Raw genomic sequence first — 16,570 nt, forward strand, 5'->3', positions numbered from 1 at the left:
GTTCTCCATGGAGAAACAAATTGCAGGGGGTTAGCTTAAGTAGGGAAAAAGTTGAAAAATATCTTCCATGTGGTCTTTGTATAGAGTAATGAAAGTGAAGTCATCCTCTCTAGGCAAAGATTTCTCAGTGTGTTACTGTAGGTACCTTTAATCAAGGCACCTGAGATTATCAATTGAGTATTCCTGATTCATTCACATAAGAGAAATTATTCTAAATATGAATTGTTATATTTTTAAAGTTTTCCATGGGGTCTATCCTTTTCTCTCTCTCTGTTCTTACTCAGCTGCACTCATCATCCACTAGACACTCATCTACTGTCTGGAAGCAAACTTACGTTTTTTTGGTTAATCTGGTTTTTTGTTTGTGGTTTCTTGGGTTTTTTTCCTCAACGTGAATAAAATGGGGCTCCTGTGAGCATTGCTTTTAGGAGAAGAAACAGGTAACAGGTTCGGGCACATCTTTGTATATAAACAGGATTGATTAAATATACAAATCATACACTGGGAGATAATTTCTCTGTAGACAGACATCTATATGCCTTTCTACCATAATTCTACCAAAAAGTTCTCTGAGCTTTTCTTCAGTAGAGATTTAGGACTCCTCTGATGATACCCACGATTTCCTTCTCTTTCTGTGTGTTTTTCTTTGGTGTTTCTGCTCTTTCTCTTCCACATACCCCAGCTGCAATCGGACCAGTCCCTCATGTCTGCACTGACGTTCAGCTGGCAGTGGAACTAGTTGCTCATGTAATTCAGCTCATGTAATTCAACCTCACAAATAGCTTGTGTTTTGGATGACAATTTCATGGCTAAGCAAGCCTGTGCAGGAGCTGTCCTCTCATTTTGGCTGAATGGAGAACAGCCGTCATGCCCGTTTGTGTCAATGAGCTTCTTCAACAAACAGCAGATGAGCTTGACCCACTATTTTTTGGATGAAATACAGCAAACTGCTCCCAAAGACTGGCACTGCAGGACAGACAGGATACCTGACACATGTGTACAGCAGAAGCAACAAGCAGCTCGTCGGTATTTAGAGCTGCAATAAATAGAAGGCAGTTCTAGATCCTGTTCTCTTTTGTCAGCAGCAGTATAAAATTAGCCATTCTGTCTGTGCTTCATAACTTATCCCTGGCTGCCAGTTCACACCAATGTGCTGCCTTCACCTCTAAAGACAGAGGGATATTTGGTTAATGTCTGCCCTTCCAGACAATTACAACAATGACTGATAATGCAGCTATAATGAGATACAATACCGGCACTTACTGGTATACTGGCCTATTATATCGTACATAACAAAGTTCGTATCAATATATATTCGGTGTGAAGTTATGTCATATTTCCAACACTTCTGTTGTGTAAGCAGCCAGAATAACAGATGGACAAAGGAAAACAAATAGATCAACCCAGTATCTTTTCCCTTTTTTATTGAAGAGTGTGAAATGTCAGCTGTGTGAGACTTACTGCAAATTCATTAAATGTAAATTTCTGGCAGATATTCTTCAGATGCTTCCCAAGCTTTTGCATTCCAAGCATGCAGAGTCAACATAAGCTGCCATTAGTTGCCAGCAACCGTGCGTGTTTGTTTCCTGCTCTCCTGTGGTATTTTCTGTGCTGTCTGGTATTTCCAAATTTTAAGTATCTCTGACATCGAAGAGTATTAAATTAGTCTTGTACATACTGCCACCTGCTGTGATTAACCAAAACTAGAGCTAAAATACTCCATGCAAGTAGATTTCAGCTTTTTATCAAGTATAAAGGGGGCCAACATTTGCATTCAGGCATGCTTACCCTGAAACTGAAAACCTCTGATGGCTTCAGTCTACACATACATGCTGTAGGTAATTACTAAGGAACTTTTTTATTTAATTACTTTCTTGTGAAGTCATTTATCTTATGCGCAAAGTGTACGTAAACCGTCCTTCTGATTCTGAACGTGTCGATCCACTTAGAACAAACACTCCTCTGTGCGTGTTAATGTATGTACATACAAACACACACACAAATGCACAGGTGATGTGGTGTAGGAAAGGAGGGGACAGTGTCTGTCCTCAGGTGACTTGCCTTTAACTTACAGCACAGCCGAGAGCCGAATTTGGCCCTGACCCCCTTGTCTTCAAAACTCAGATCCACGTTCAGGACAGTGTTTAGATTTGTGCACTCCTGTTGGGGCAGCCACACTGTACCAATCATTTCATTAGCAGCATAATCACTTCCTTTTTTATTTCCCCACTAAGTAGTCATGAGTGCTGTAAGTACATTTTGATAATACGTCCTGCTGCAGGGCTTTGAACACAGGCTTTGCCTTCATGCCGATGTACATGCTTCAGCAGAACCAACCAAAGGAAGGATACTCCTGCTATCGTGCATTATCCTTTTGCGGATGAAAGCTGCCGTTTAAAAATAATATACAATAGTGGAAGCTGGTATGTTACTAATTAAACTTTTAAATCTCAACCAACCAGCTTGTCTCTCTATTTTAGATAGACAAATAGGGCAAGGAAATTAAATCGCAAGGCCTTTACTGGGGGCAGAATTGTTCTACACTTGGACTCCCCCCCCCCCCATTTTAAAAGTAAGTTCTTCATCAAGTGGCCGAACGTGGTAGGGCAAACGCCAGCCACCACGAGGTTTACGTGCGTTACGGAACACTTCTGCAGGTCAGGGCCCGGGGCTGCCCGCGCCTCGCGGGGACACCTCCGCGGCTCCACACCCGCACACGCCGCGGTGACGGCGGCTGGCGGGGACACGTTGGGTGCTGCAGGCTGCGGCCGCCGCTCCGTTACCGGCTCCGCCGGCACCCAGCGCCCGCCAGGGGCGAGCTCCAGCCCGGCGGGCAGCTGCGGCCCTAAACCGCGCCGGCTGGCTAGCCCGGCCCGGCCCCCACCGCGGAGCCGCCGTCGGCCGCGCTCCTCCCAGGCTGCGCAGCGGTAACTCCTCAGCCGCCCGGGCTCCTCCTTCGCCGCGGCTGCGCGCTGGGAGCCGGGCCGGGCCGGGGCGGGCTGCGCGGGGCGTGCGCGCCTATGCTGCGCGCCGGGCTGCTCCCCCGGGCCCTGGGCCGCCCCCGCGGGGCCGTGCGGGGCTGCTGCTGCGCGCCCCGCGGCTGGGCGGGCGCGGCGGCCGGCGCCTCCCGTCAGCGGGCCGCCCTGGGGCTGCCGCCGGGCCAGGGCCGGCCCGCGGGGTGCCGGTGCCGCCCTGCGCCCAAGGGCTGCGCTGGGCCGGTAAGCGGCGGGGCTGAGGCAGGGCTGGGCTGGGGCGGGTCGGGCCGGGCCGAGCTTGCCGCCGGCCGGCCCCTGCGGCCAGGCCTCGCTGGGCCCTGGTCCCGCGCGGCGACGGTGGTCCCCTGGTGCGCCTCGGCAGGCCTCGCTGTGCGGGCCCGCGGGCGGGGAGAGAGGGAGGGAAGGAGGGTGACACGCCGGCCCGGGACTGGGAAAGCAAACCGGCAGTAGCTGCGCTCGGTGCGGTGTTGGCCTCCTGCCCGGGCTCTGCTGGGCGGGTGTCAAGTTCGTAGGGGCCTTCTCATGACCGATGCTGCTTAGTTTCTCTGCCAGTGCATTATGCAGATGGCTTATAGCGGGGCACCGCATAATTAAAGGCAAAGTGCAGTGTGCTGGAAGTAGAAATGTCTTGTCTTTCTTCAGGTAAATTTTATCAACATGCCACAACAGAGGCCTCCCAAGCCACCTTAGCTAGCGTGTCTCCTGTTTTTGCAGTGGTAAGTACATGCAGGCGTTTCCACCAACAAGGGCAGCTTGTGCAAGATGATGGTGCTCTTCCTTTTTTTTTTTTCTTAAAGCATCATAAAAGCAGATGGATTAATTTCTCAGAGAACATCCCTGGTTCTAAGTTGTTGGTTTAAGATATTCTGGCTTGAGGACCAGTTATGGTATACAGCGTTCATCAAGATGTTTTTCCAAGATCCTGCATCTGCTGGAAGTTCTCTTGCCTCTCTCTGCTTGTGAAGGCAGGCCAGCTCTTAGAAGTGCTGCAGTCAGGTGGTTTCTTGTTAAGCTTGTCAAGGCTTGCTAATGCCTTTAGAAATATTATTGCTGTGTTTTGGTAGCTGCAGTTCTAAGCAAACGGTAGGATTTGGGGAAAAACAAGCTCGCTCTCTGTTTTTTAAAATGAGTCTGAAAGCCATTTGCAAACTGCTTGATTGACGTTATTAGTGCATGTGAGAGAAGGTAAGGCCTCCTTGTTGAGAATGAAAAGCAGTCAGTCTGCAGCGAGGTGCATGCAGCTAGGTCCTTGTGGCCTGTTGCAGCTTTACTGTATGCTTAGGTATGTTTAATTCACAGAAAGTTATTTTTAAAGCCAGTAATATGGAATTAAGCTACATGGTTTATGAGCAAAATAGCAAACTTTCTGGTGAAACTAGACATTGCAGTTTTTCCAATAAAATAATTTTACTAGGAGATACAAGTGTTAAATGAATAATCTGAATGACAAGTGCTAAGACAAGAAGGATTTAGATGCAGTTTACTCGCTGAATAGCATGTTAATGCAATATTTGACATGGGCACAAGGCCTAACTACCCAATTTGTGGTACTCTTACTTTTTAAATTTTATTTGTAAATTTTTCAGATTGCCTCAGAGGAAATAGCAGAATTTGTAATCTGAAATGTAAGATGCCCTGCTGGTCTCTTCTCCCTGGTATCCTGTGCCAGGACGCGTGGGAATAGTTCAAAGCTGCTCCAGGGGAGGTTTAGACTGGACATGAGGAAACATTTCTTTACCGAGAGGGTGCTCAAACCCTGGAACAGGCTTCCTATAGAGGTGGTCAATGCCCCATGCCCGTCAGTGTTGAGGAGGCATTTGGACAATGCCCTTATTAACGTGCTTTAACTTTTGGTCAGCCCTGAAGTGGTCAGGCAGGAGTAGACGATGACTGTAGGTCCCTTCCAACTGAAATAGTCCTATTCTATTCTCTTCTAAGTCTGATCCTCTGTAAATCACCTCCTTCCCAAGGTTTACGTAAGAACATGGTCATGCAGATGATGCTGGTTTTGTTTGGTGTGTATACAAACACAGTGAAATATAGCAGTTTGGTGCAATATTTTTCTTAATTGGGATGAACTGTGAGAGAGGGCATAAAAAGTTGCTTTTTCTTCATAACATGTTTTCCATTTGACTTCTAGGCAAGTGCAAACAATTTTAGAAATTGATTTCTTGTTTTATAGTAGTTCTGTGAAAAAAATATTTTCTTTTTTCTACTCCTTTAGATGAAGCTTGACAAAGAGGGAAATACTACCTATTTTGGTGAGTTTTCATTGTAGGTTGGTTTGTTTGTTTGGTTTTTGTTTGTCCTTTTTCCTTGTCCAATACAGAAAAGCCCAATTGGGAATCTACATGGGGTAAAAAATTATATTTGGGATACTTCACTGTGTTTTTTCAGGATGTTACAACGTTTCCTCTGTTTTGCTCCCTTCTATTGGTCTTCATAGCATCTTTATTGTTACAATTTTTTTATATTTTTAAGTAATATTTTGAAAATAATGTATACCATCTCTCACAGGAAGGTCATTTTTACTTTGTCTTTTCCCTTTTTGACCAGCATGCTACTTTCCCTGCCTTGTATTTCCCATCCTGTAGGATTACATGTGCTTTCTCAAACGAGTCACTTGGTTTCTGACATGAAATTAATTGTCATGGCCAACTTTTTCACTTATATCTAGAATTTTTCTCTTTCCACTCAAGATACAGTCTTCTGAACTTCGTAAAAAATAAATTACGTTGAGGAATGAATGGGAGGAAAACTGTTGTAAAGATAGCACAGCTTTTTTTTCTTTTGCGGGACTTAGTAACACTCTAAAATGTAATTTCAGAACATATATGCTTGTCCCCTAAATGTCTTCATCTAAAAATATTTTTATGATAGAAAAGAAGAAAACAGAATTGTACCAGGAATTGGGTCTTCAAGCTCGAGATCTAAGATTCCAACACCTAATGAGCATTGCAACTAGGAACAACAGGATCATCATGAGAATGGAGGTAATGGTTTCCCTGTAGCTGAGTGTAAACTTGAACCGTGTGTTATCCTTGCACTTGCATTTTCTTGCACAGTTCTTTTAATACCAGGCTTCTATGACGTGCAATCCAGCAGTAAATGTGTCTTTGGAGCTCTACCTAGCAATCAGAGGTATGGGTTTACCAACAGTACATATTAATGACCATTTTCATAGTTAAGCACAGGAGAAACATTACTAACATTGTCATAGAAGTAAAGGCTTACGAGGAGGCTCTTCTCAATCATACCACCACTAGCACAGTGCCGTGTCTGAACCATGGGGAATCCCCTAGTTTGCAGTTAGCATGAGATTCTGTTACTTTCCTGCCTGAAAAGACATTTGAAGAGTGGCTTTATCAAAGCCTAAATTATCAAATGCACTGCAGAGTTATGAGAAATCTTCAGAGAGTTCTTTTTCAGACTCCTACATGTACTGTCTTTTTCAGTTCTTGAAGGCTGTCATAACACCAGAGTTTCTTCTGATACTAGATTATCGTAATTTAAATCTGGAACACTGGCTCTTCAATGAACTAGCATCTCAGCTGGCTGGGGAAGGTCAACTAGTTACATATTCCCTGCCCTTTGAATTCCGAGCCATAGAAGCAATCCTGCAGTACCGGGTGAGCTATCTCATTTTTATTTAAATTGTTTTGGAAGTTGTTGCTTCGTAGAAAGGACAGTATGATTTTATTCTTTTGTTAATATTTATACATACACATTTGTATATGTATTCTGCACTTACTGTAGGAGCTCTTTTTTGGTTTTGGCTTTTGTTGCTTTAGTTTTTATGGTTTTGTGTGTTGTGTGTTTCCATTCCCTTCCCAAGAAAGTGCTAATTGGATGCGATGGCTTCACCATCATTTGGACAATTATAAAACAAGTCAGAGTACCTTTCTAGAGAGGTGCTGTAGCTGAAATGGAAGTCACACAAAAGCGCTGAGGTTTTTGGCCTCTTGGGCAGGAGTCAGATAATGATTTCTAGCTATCCTTAAAAACCTATGCTGGCTAATGCTAATATGACATTTCTAGACAACTAGTGTTTTAGCTTTATCAGCCTTATTGGTGTGGTTGTCACTGTGTTTCAGTTCAGTGCAAATCGCTTTTATAAAATACTGTATTTTGCGCTGGCTTTATCTCGTAAGTGGTATCCCTATAGCAAGTATTTCCCGGGCGTTGGAAAGCAGATTGTGTTAACTGCCTATTACTGTGAATTCTGTGTTCAGAGACAGGAGTCAGTTGCCCAAGTCATTCTAAAGGGATTGCTTTAATTCTTATGAAGGATCATGTTGTTATCTAGATCAGCAAACTGCAGGGGAGACTTAACACTTTGCAGCCTCAGATCCTTGAGACACTGGAAGCTCTAGTGGACCCCAAGCTTTTGTCTGTGGATAGGAGTAAACTACACATTCTCCTGCAAAATGGCAAGAGGTAAATAAGAGTAAGCCGTGAAGAGACTAGAAGATGACCATAGAAAATTATGTGTGATGAAATGTTAGAAAAATGGTATCTAATATTAATTTCGTAGATTACTGTAATGCTGGGTTGTGCATCTTGTTTGTAAATGTAAAAATCGGTATATGAAATACCTAGTGATATGGGGAAAAACAGAAAAAGGGAGATCTATTCCGAGTTGTCAGAAGTACAGTCGAGCTTCTTAAATAGACTCTGGCAGAACAAAATAATACCTAAGAGAACAAAATAACATCATGAAAATGTTCCCCATAATGTAAAACAAGATTAGCCTTTGGATCTGTGCTTTAAGGTTGCTAGTACTAATACACTGGTACCTTCATGTATTAGCCCCTCTGATACGACAGTGCAAATACGCGCTTGCTACATGCTCACGCAGTGCTTGTTTTTTCTGACTTACAAATGTATCCAGAAAATACATCCGAGTCCCTTTTAGTGTGTGTCTGTAGCTTGCTGGTCCCCAGACAGATGACTGCCACTGCTAAGTGTGTGGCCTGTAGAGAATTTTTTGAAGGAGCTCTTAGACCCCTGCAAGGAAGTCTTCCCTCACCACTCTGTCTGGCGAGGGTGCTGGCTGGCAAACTTATTTAGAGATTACCTTTGTGCACTGGTGCCAGTGGGGATTACTTGACCTTTTGCCTGTTCTTTCTTCAGCTTGTCAGAACTGGAAACAGATCTTAAAGTTTTCAAAGAAACAATTCTGGAGATCTTAGATGAAGAAGAATTAATAGAAGAGCTCTGTCTATCTAAATGGACTGATCCACAAGTATTGTATGTATGTTTTGAAACCACATACTTTTTTAACAGTGTGTTTTGTTTAAGGAGAACTTGAACACTAAACTGGGTGTTCCCTGCCAAAAAGCAGAGGGAAAAAGACATTATTTTTTTAAATTAATGCTTGCCACTTCAGAAATCATTGTATTTGTCATTTTGGAGGGGACTCCGCTAGCGTAGTCATAGTATGCAGTTTCAAATAGTTCTTGGCATAACAGGCCAGCTCATCTAGTATGTAATGGGGTGGGAGCAGGATGGCAGGAGGAGAAAAAGCAAATGTTATTTTTCAATACAAATTAACACTTTCTGGGAGAATTTTCCTCAGTTTCACTGAAAAAAATGAAGAGGCAGGTTTTAAAGCTTGTCTTGAATAGGTAAGACATCACACTTCCTTTGTTAGAAGTGTTTTGAACACCTTGCTTCTAGCTTTTTGCTCAGCAGCAGAACCTGAAGGAAAGAGGCCCTGGAGCAAACTTGTTGTGCACCTGAAGAGCAGCATTTCAGGAAAAATGTACATGCAGAAATTGCACTCTCAAATTCTGGTGAAAGACAGCACACAGCAGCAGCAGCACCGTTTGTTTTAACAAAAACTAAAAAGCAAAAAGATAACGTATATCAGATGCCAATATGTTTTGGGCTGAATTGTATTTAAATCTTGGGCATACAGACATGTTTTTTGTTTAAGCAGATAACAGAAACTACCTTTCAGGGTCCTTTGCGAAGTTGCTGAATAATACTTTTGCCTAACCACATTGCATGTGGATACTAATACTGTTCACACAGTAGCATGGGTTTGAAATCAGGAGATAGTTTCTTGCCCTGCAGAGCTTAGCCTAAATGTGCAGCAGAAACTCACTATTCCAGAAGTGGGATGTGGTTTGCATTTCTAATGCATCTGCTGGAGCAGTATTGGGAGGGCTCTGAACTCCAAGCTGCTCCTGAGCCAGCAGCTGGTCTTCGTTGCGGTTTTGCTCACAGCCTTCCTTTGGACTTAATACAAGCTGCTGGCAAATCTCTTCTTGCCTCATGGTAGACAATGTGTAGGGAACGACTAGGAAAGATACCAGGGTCACCTTACGTTCTCATGTCAGGAGAAACCTGAAGTCATCCCTTCTTTCAGACACCATTGCACAAGGGTAGGAGAGGTGGTGGGAGGTCATGTCAAGAGTGCTGGAGCCATGCTGCAGGATGCAGTGAGGCAGTCTGTGCACGAGGCATGCCAGGAAACACTAGCCAGTACAGCACGTTTGCAGGCAGGCTGGCAGTGTGTGGACAGCTCTTTTGGCTCCAGGATTGATGCAGGTGATGTGTGGTATTTGACAAACTCAAGAAGCCTGAGAAGGTGTGGAGGAACCCAGTTAGGCATATAGGTACCATCATAGATGATATGCAGCAGGAATGGTGAGCTGAGCCTAGAATGACAAGATGAGGCAGACATCGCATCTTTGTGTGAAGGGATGGCAGACTGTCGAAGACTCATGAGACAGATGGCGGCTAGTTAATGAAAGCAAATCAGGTGGCAGTTAGTTTCAAGTCTGTATGCCTGTTGTTTCCCTTTGTATATCCACAGGGGAGCCGATGTAAAGATACTCATCAGATAAAACCTTGAGCTGAATCCGTAATACAGCACATAGATAGTGCTTTAAGGCTTTCAAGTCTGCAACTCCTCTCATCTGCATGCAATAAAACCCTCAAGGTCCAAAGGGCTTTAAAATCAGCCTAGCTAACTCAAAAGTTTCTGCCCCATAAAAGAGAAACTAGGGGCTCTGCTAAAGGTCCTCGGAGAGCTTACATGGTTTGATTCTTAAGACCTATCACTTATTTTCTTGGAAGACCATTTCAGAGAGGTTCCTTTAACAGTCAGCAATGCCAGAAGGAGATTCTTTAAAAAGTTTAGTCTCTCTAGAGAAATGAGGTCAAAATAAGAAAATACGAAGAATCTTCCTGTCTTTGCTGCTAGTTTGCAAGCTCTTGTGGATCTCAGGTGCCTCAGCTTTCATCTACAAGGTGAACAATCCAGTACACTGCCAGAAGCGTACATACCTGTTCCAGAGAAGGCTGCTGTGCCAGCAGTCGGACCGTGAAGTAAGACGAAAGTCTCTCAGACAGACTTCACTGAGGAGAGCAGCATCTTCCATTTGATGCTCGCTCTTCGGCTGCTTCATGCTCCCAAAACGTTTTGCAGTAATTACTGTGTATAGCTGAAACACCTTACAACTAAACTATTTTAATATACACCTAAAACATTTCCCTCACCGTGTAATTGTGTGTTGACTTTTGGTTATGTTTTATTCTTGGAGTTTTTGACTGCACTGTTACCAGCTTCCACCACTTGAGGGCACCAAAAAAAAAAGCCTCTCCTTTCAAAATTGTCAGCACTTTATAATAACATAATAATAATATAAAGATTTATAGTAATATAAACTTTATAAATAATATTTATATAACTTTATAACTGTTTAATATCTGAAAAAGTAGGATTTGTGGTGTTGTGCGTGCATTGAGCACATGAAATGCTAACTGCTCTGCTCAAAATAATTGACTGCCTATGCTCATCAGCTGATAGATATAAAAATATGCCTTTTATTTTAAGCTGTTGGTATTGATGGAAGTTGCTCACTGAAGAGATTGGATTTTGAGATCTAGTGTCTAACAGCGTTCTTGTTGACTGTTCCCCACAACTCTTATGTGCCTTGTCTTAACACATCAAAAATACACTTCTGTACAACATGTAGCTAACCAGAAAAATATAAATTGTTGCTCACAGTGAGGAGAGTACATCTGGGATTGACCATGCAGAGGAAATGGAGCTGCTACTGGAGAACTATTACAGACAAGCAGAAGATCTTGCAAATGAAGCTCGTGAACTCAGAGTACTGATTGACGACTCAGAAAGCATAATCTTTATCAACCTGGACAGGTTAGCTACCCTAGCTGTTGGACTGCCAAAAGCTGAGCAGAATTTAATGCTGCCTAGTCTTTCTCAAATCTGCCTATAAGGAAAGCTGGGGAAATCCATCTTCATGAGAGTTTAAATGGACTTGCAGTCACAGCACAAGAAGCTGCACTGCACTTTTCTTATCAGTGAACTGGATAAAGCAAAGCAACAAGACACCCTAATTAGTATGTGTAAAAACCTCTCTACCTAGGCATCAGTTTTCCCTAGCAGGAGAAACCAAGCTTCTCCTAGATCCTTCTGGGGAGCTATTCACTAAAGGAAATGTCTGCAAATTTAGGGACAAAACGAAATTCTACTCAAAGTTTACTCTTAGTTCAGCAAAACTGAATTATTTAAGAGTCTGGCTAGGCTACTCAGGTGTTCAGCACAAATTGCATTCTCACTATGGAGTGATACAAGAATGAGTAACTTTGGAGTGAGTATTTTCTCTCTGTATGCTACAGTTTTCACTACTAGCCAGCTTTCTTACTGAAAAATAATTGTAGCTTGCATTTGCAAGCACATGCCACTCTGTCTTTTTGGTCAGTGTTTAATATTCTTTCTCCTCTTTACTGGGGAGTTATCTGTAGAAGGCATTGGTGGATGCTGCATCAGGAAACCACAAAAATCCTTTTGGGGAAGACTTGAATGTGGAATTCTCCAAAACAGGCTCAAGTTCATAGTCTGCAGCATTTACCAACTCTACTTCTTTGTAAGTATATTCATTTGCAAGGTAACAGTAAATTTTTGTTTCTTGTGAATATGGACATATAAATTCCAGCCAGTTAGTGGTGCGAGAGCACAAATTTCCGTGGAAATTTACTGTTACTCTGTGTATATACACCTCTAAGAAGTGAGCAATGCTGGAAAGTCTGCTGATGATTAAGCAGAACCTGCTGCCTTAGAGGTATCCTGATGCAGCAATTTCAGAACAATAGCCTCTTCATACTGTTGTTTCATGAGTGTTGTCACTGGGTTGCCTAATTCCAGCATGACTTCCTCTCTCTTGCTATTTGGTTTTAGCGCATGCTGTATGGAATTCGAGAATTTAGGCAGCAAATCAATTTTTGGGTTCCCCTTACAGATGTTTCTCCCTTCTTTAGCCACCGTAATGTGATGATGAGACTGAACTTGCAGCTGACTATGGGGACTTTCTCTCTCTCTCTCTTTGGACTCATAGGAGTTGCCTTTGGTATGAACTTGGAGTCATCTCTTGAAGAGGTAAGGAACAAGTGGTGCTGCTTTTATCAGTGACATAAAACATGGGCCCTACTCTTATAGTGCATTTTATATTCAGTACAACTTCATTCTTTCCATAGGTAAAGCTCCAGATATATATTAGTCTGTGAACATAATTTAGTCCAGTGATTGATGTGTTCATGCAGTCACTTTTTTGTAAGCCAATTACTGTATGGCTAACTGCACAGTATTGCAGCCTTTTTTCTATATCATGTCCATGGAAAAGAAACAGGAAGACAAATCTATGGTTGTGTAAGGACTGACTATAAAGCAGTATTAAGATTTCTTTAATGATCATCTAGTCTTCTGAAAAGACCAGCTTTGTCTTCCAGATACAAGGGTATCTGGCAAGCAGCCAGGGCATTTCCAGTACACCAGAGGAAATACTGTCAATTACATGTTTATACCTAGATTGGGGGGGGTGTACAGACTGGAGGGTACAAATTTACAATTGCACATGCTATCTTTAAAACAAACAAACAAAAAAACCCAAAGCAAAGACTTCTTCCTTTCCAAATCCATTAAATAGAACGGTTGAATTTCCAGACTTCCCAATGAAGGAAGGAAAACTGCATGAGACAGTAACAGAATACGCTAGGGTTATTCCTAAATAAAATGCTTTGCTATGAAACAGCCCTTTTCCCAAGGTAGGGCTTGACTGTTGATGGTAGAGAGTTTACTGCTTCCTTCCATAAAGCAGGAGAACACTGGTGGGGGAGAGAGAGATTATCTTTGAATAATCCCTTTTCTGAAGAGAGAGTTGCATGACTAATGGGAATGTTCTTTCGGTAGGACCCCAGAATATTTTGGCTGGTGACGGGGATTATGTTTCTGGGAAGCGGTCTGATATGGCGACGCTTGCTTTCCTTCCTTGGGCGGCACCTAGAACTTCCACTACCTCCTCACGTACGTATGGCTGGCTAGCGTTTCCACTTCAGACTCTGCATGTACAGTCCATTTCTAAAGCAGGAAATAAGCTGTTGTAGAGGGTGGGCCACAGAGCATGGTAGAATTCAGCTCAGTGTCTGCTCCTTGACAAAGGAGAAGGTTCTCCCTGGCTGGATTGAATGAGGTGGGAAGCCCCAGCTCTGGCAAAGATAGACTTGAGCAGTAAGATACCGCTCACTGTTGCCAGAAGTGAAGCTGCAGGCTGTTCCTTGAGACATGGTGTATTTACTTTCACCTGGCAGCCCAAGGGAAGCCAAGGCTAATGGTAGAAGCCACCCTCATTTGCCTTGTCAGCTGCTGCAGCAGTCTGTTCATAGTGAGGGACATAATGGATGCTCCTCCTCCCATCCACATAGTAACTCTGGATCTGTAGTCCCTGTCTTGTAAGAGAAGGTAAAGATAAAAGGACGATGAGGACAGGTACTAGCTGTAACATCTCTCTGGAGAATGCTGCCATGGTTGTGATGTCCTGACTCCCAATCCAAAGTTTGTCATAGAGCCTCACATGCACATCATCTATCTTTGCCAGTGATGGTGATGGCATCGTAGAGCCCTATTGTACCAAGCTGTATGAAGATTTCCAAGGAGACCATCTTCAGACTAGCAAGATTTTGTATGGGTCATTTTCCCTGTTGGCTACCCTTTCCTGCCAAAGCTTGTGGGACTGTATTGTCTACCTCTATTCTGCACTCTAATAGTTATAACAGGGAAGTTATCAGTGAATTCAAAAGTTAAAAGTTGCTACAAGTGACAAAAGAAAGGGAGACCCAGATAAAATTGCCTTCTTCCCTCCCCTCCCTTGCCACTAAGAGGCAGATGGGAATAGTTCATTGTGGATTGTTGACTATGGCTACAACTAACTGGATTATCCTCAAGTGTTGCTCAAAACCAACTCCAGCTCATACTGACTCTGGCTTGGAGAAATGTACTGAAAGGGATTAGGGAGGGAGAAGCCAGAGACAGTGTCCTGAAAATAAGAGGAGAAAAATCAGGGTTTAGGCCCCTGTGAAGCTTTATTTCCTTTTGCTGCATATAGAGCAGCTTCTCATGTAATCACAGGGTATTTTGTTTCTTGCCTAGGTTCCTGCAGTTTTGAAAAAATCCCAACCAGCAGCTGGAAGAGTGGAAATAAAGAACAACCTTAAAGCAGAAACATTTGGGCTGAGCAGAAGCACATTAACAAACCAATAGGAACAGCAGGAATGAAGAGACTTTTATTGTTACAGGGTGGACTTTGGACCCTTTCCTTGCATTTGTTCTTCCTTACTGAAAACTGCAGGAATTTCTAAACTTGCTAATTTAATATATATTTTGTGCCAAAAACCTATGGTGAGATTTTAATGCTCACACACAAAAGGAGAGAAACACAAGGGAAAACAGCGGCATGCTTTCCACAGTAGTCTCACCTCCACCCCACGTATGTTCCATGAGTTTTCTGTATCACTTACATGTTCTTATTTTTTGGGCATTCTCATTTCAAGTGTTTCTGTCAAATACTTCACGTAATGGCCTTTCTTAAAGAGAACAGTATTTTCAGCTTAAAGGATGACAGCAGTCAGCATTCATCGATAATTCTGGTTCTGAGCTGCAGATTTAGGAATCTGACTTCAAATGTCAAAGCAAAATCCACCCCAAAAGTGGCCTTTTTAATGGATTTTTTTTAAGGCCCTATTAATTGCAGAGAACAGATTTTCCAAAGCAAAAAGCATACCTGCTTCTCTTGTGAAGCATCACCTCTAAATTGGCAGTAACCAGAAATAATAGTTTCCCTTATTTTAAGTGAGCAATAACAGGCTTTGAAATGTAGCTACTTATCTTGGGTATTCCTTAACAATTAATTTAGGCCCAAAATGTATGCAGTTGTAGTAACAGGAAAGGCAGGCCTACTGATAATGCACACTTGTGCTTGCCATCTGCCACTATTTCAATGTGCGTTGATACAGCTGCAGTTTAACAGCTCCTCATGTTGTCATAAGGACTGGTTCAAATGCTGGTAGAAATCAACAGACCGGTTGTTAGTTTCTCTTAAGCTGGGCTCTGCTTTCTCTCTTTTCTCTCCAAGAAGACAAGACAAAGCCTGGACTAGCCTGCACCACAGCAAGTAGTCAGGTTAGTAAAGGGTGTGGAGGCCTGGTGTCCTGTGATGGACTGAAGGAAGGAGTAAAATTCTTATGCCTGCAATTTGTGTTTTTTCTTAGGACTTAGTTCTGAACTGTGAGGGCGTAGTTCTCCACTGGTTTCTCTCAGTCTGTAGAGGGAGCATGAAATCCTTCTAAATCAGGTCACAAACTGTCTGTTTCTTGTTTGGGGTTTTTTAACCTCTCTGTAACATACAGTGAGTAGCTCCTTAGGTGCCACCAGATAAATCACTCTACTGGCAGGGGTTGAAAAGACAGTAACTGTAGCTGTGAACATTTTTACTCAGGACTAACAAGTCAAAAATGGAAATAAAAAGGTACATAAAATTATGCAGGCCTGTGATCCTAGTTTGGTTAAAATCAGTTGTACGTAATTATTTTCAAACAGTTGTTCTTGCTATGTATGTGACTTCAACTACAGATGTAAAAGGCATGAGAAGGTGAGAAAATTAGTGGGGTTTGTAATGTTTTTGGTTTTTAGCTGAATTTTTTTGCAGCCTTTTTGCTTAGGAGGTAGAGATGTAAAAAAACTCTAAACTGAGCAATCCAGTGGAAAAAACAATGGCTCGCGTACCTTGGCTGATAAACCCCAGGAAAGCCCAGTGTGTGAAGAGATATGGATGCTGATGTTTTCAACCAAGTTGTAGTTGCATTAGGCCAGGACTGAAATGTGTTGGTGCAGCTCTTTGGGAAGCTTTCACGTAAACTTTCCAAGCTAGGTCTTTTGTGCAGAGAGGCTTCTGTGAATGTATTGACTCCTTTTCCTGTACATAACTGGCTTAAAGCACAATAAAAGCACTGAGACAAAGACACATCTTTTACAAGACTGTCTTTCTCTCTACAGACATACTCAAATGTTTAATGGTTTTCTTACAATTCAAGTAATCAAAATGCATTAATGTGCAATCAAATTACTCTCAGATCGTATGTAGAAAAAAATAAAGCCAGTGGAGGGTGTATGTTCTGAACGGAATTGCTACAGAACATACTGGTTTCACCAGTTTTCATTTAAAAAGGAGAACTCTTTATTCTACCCTTATAAATACACTGCTTGTTTT

At 42.6% G+C, this 16,570-nt stretch overlaps 1 protein-coding gene across 1 annotated transcript; it reads left to right on the plus strand.

The window, feature by feature from the left end:
* Positions 1-1,780: 1,780 nt before the first annotated feature.
* MRS2 (magnesium transporter MRS2) lies at positions 1,781-16,322 on the plus strand. Its single transcript, XM_050890899.1, has 12 exons — positions 1,781-1,838; positions 3,165-3,218; positions 3,639-3,712; positions 5,221-5,257; positions 5,877-5,989; positions 6,452-6,625; positions 7,303-7,433; positions 8,130-8,246; positions 11,017-11,169; positions 12,291-12,408; positions 13,219-13,332; positions 14,455-16,322. Exons 1-12 carry the CDS (start codon positions 1,781-1,783, stop codon positions 14,563-14,565), a joined length of 1,254 nt encoding a protein of 417 aa, XP_050746856.1. The 3' UTR covers positions 14,566-16,322.
* Positions 16,323-16,570: the final 248 nt, after the last annotated feature.

This window comes from Gymnogyps californianus, chromosome 2, assembly GCF_018139145.2.
Source record: "Gymnogyps californianus isolate 813 chromosome 2, ASM1813914v2, whole genome shotgun sequence".
NCBI lineage: Eukaryota > Metazoa > Chordata > Aves > Accipitriformes > Cathartidae > Gymnogyps > Gymnogyps californianus.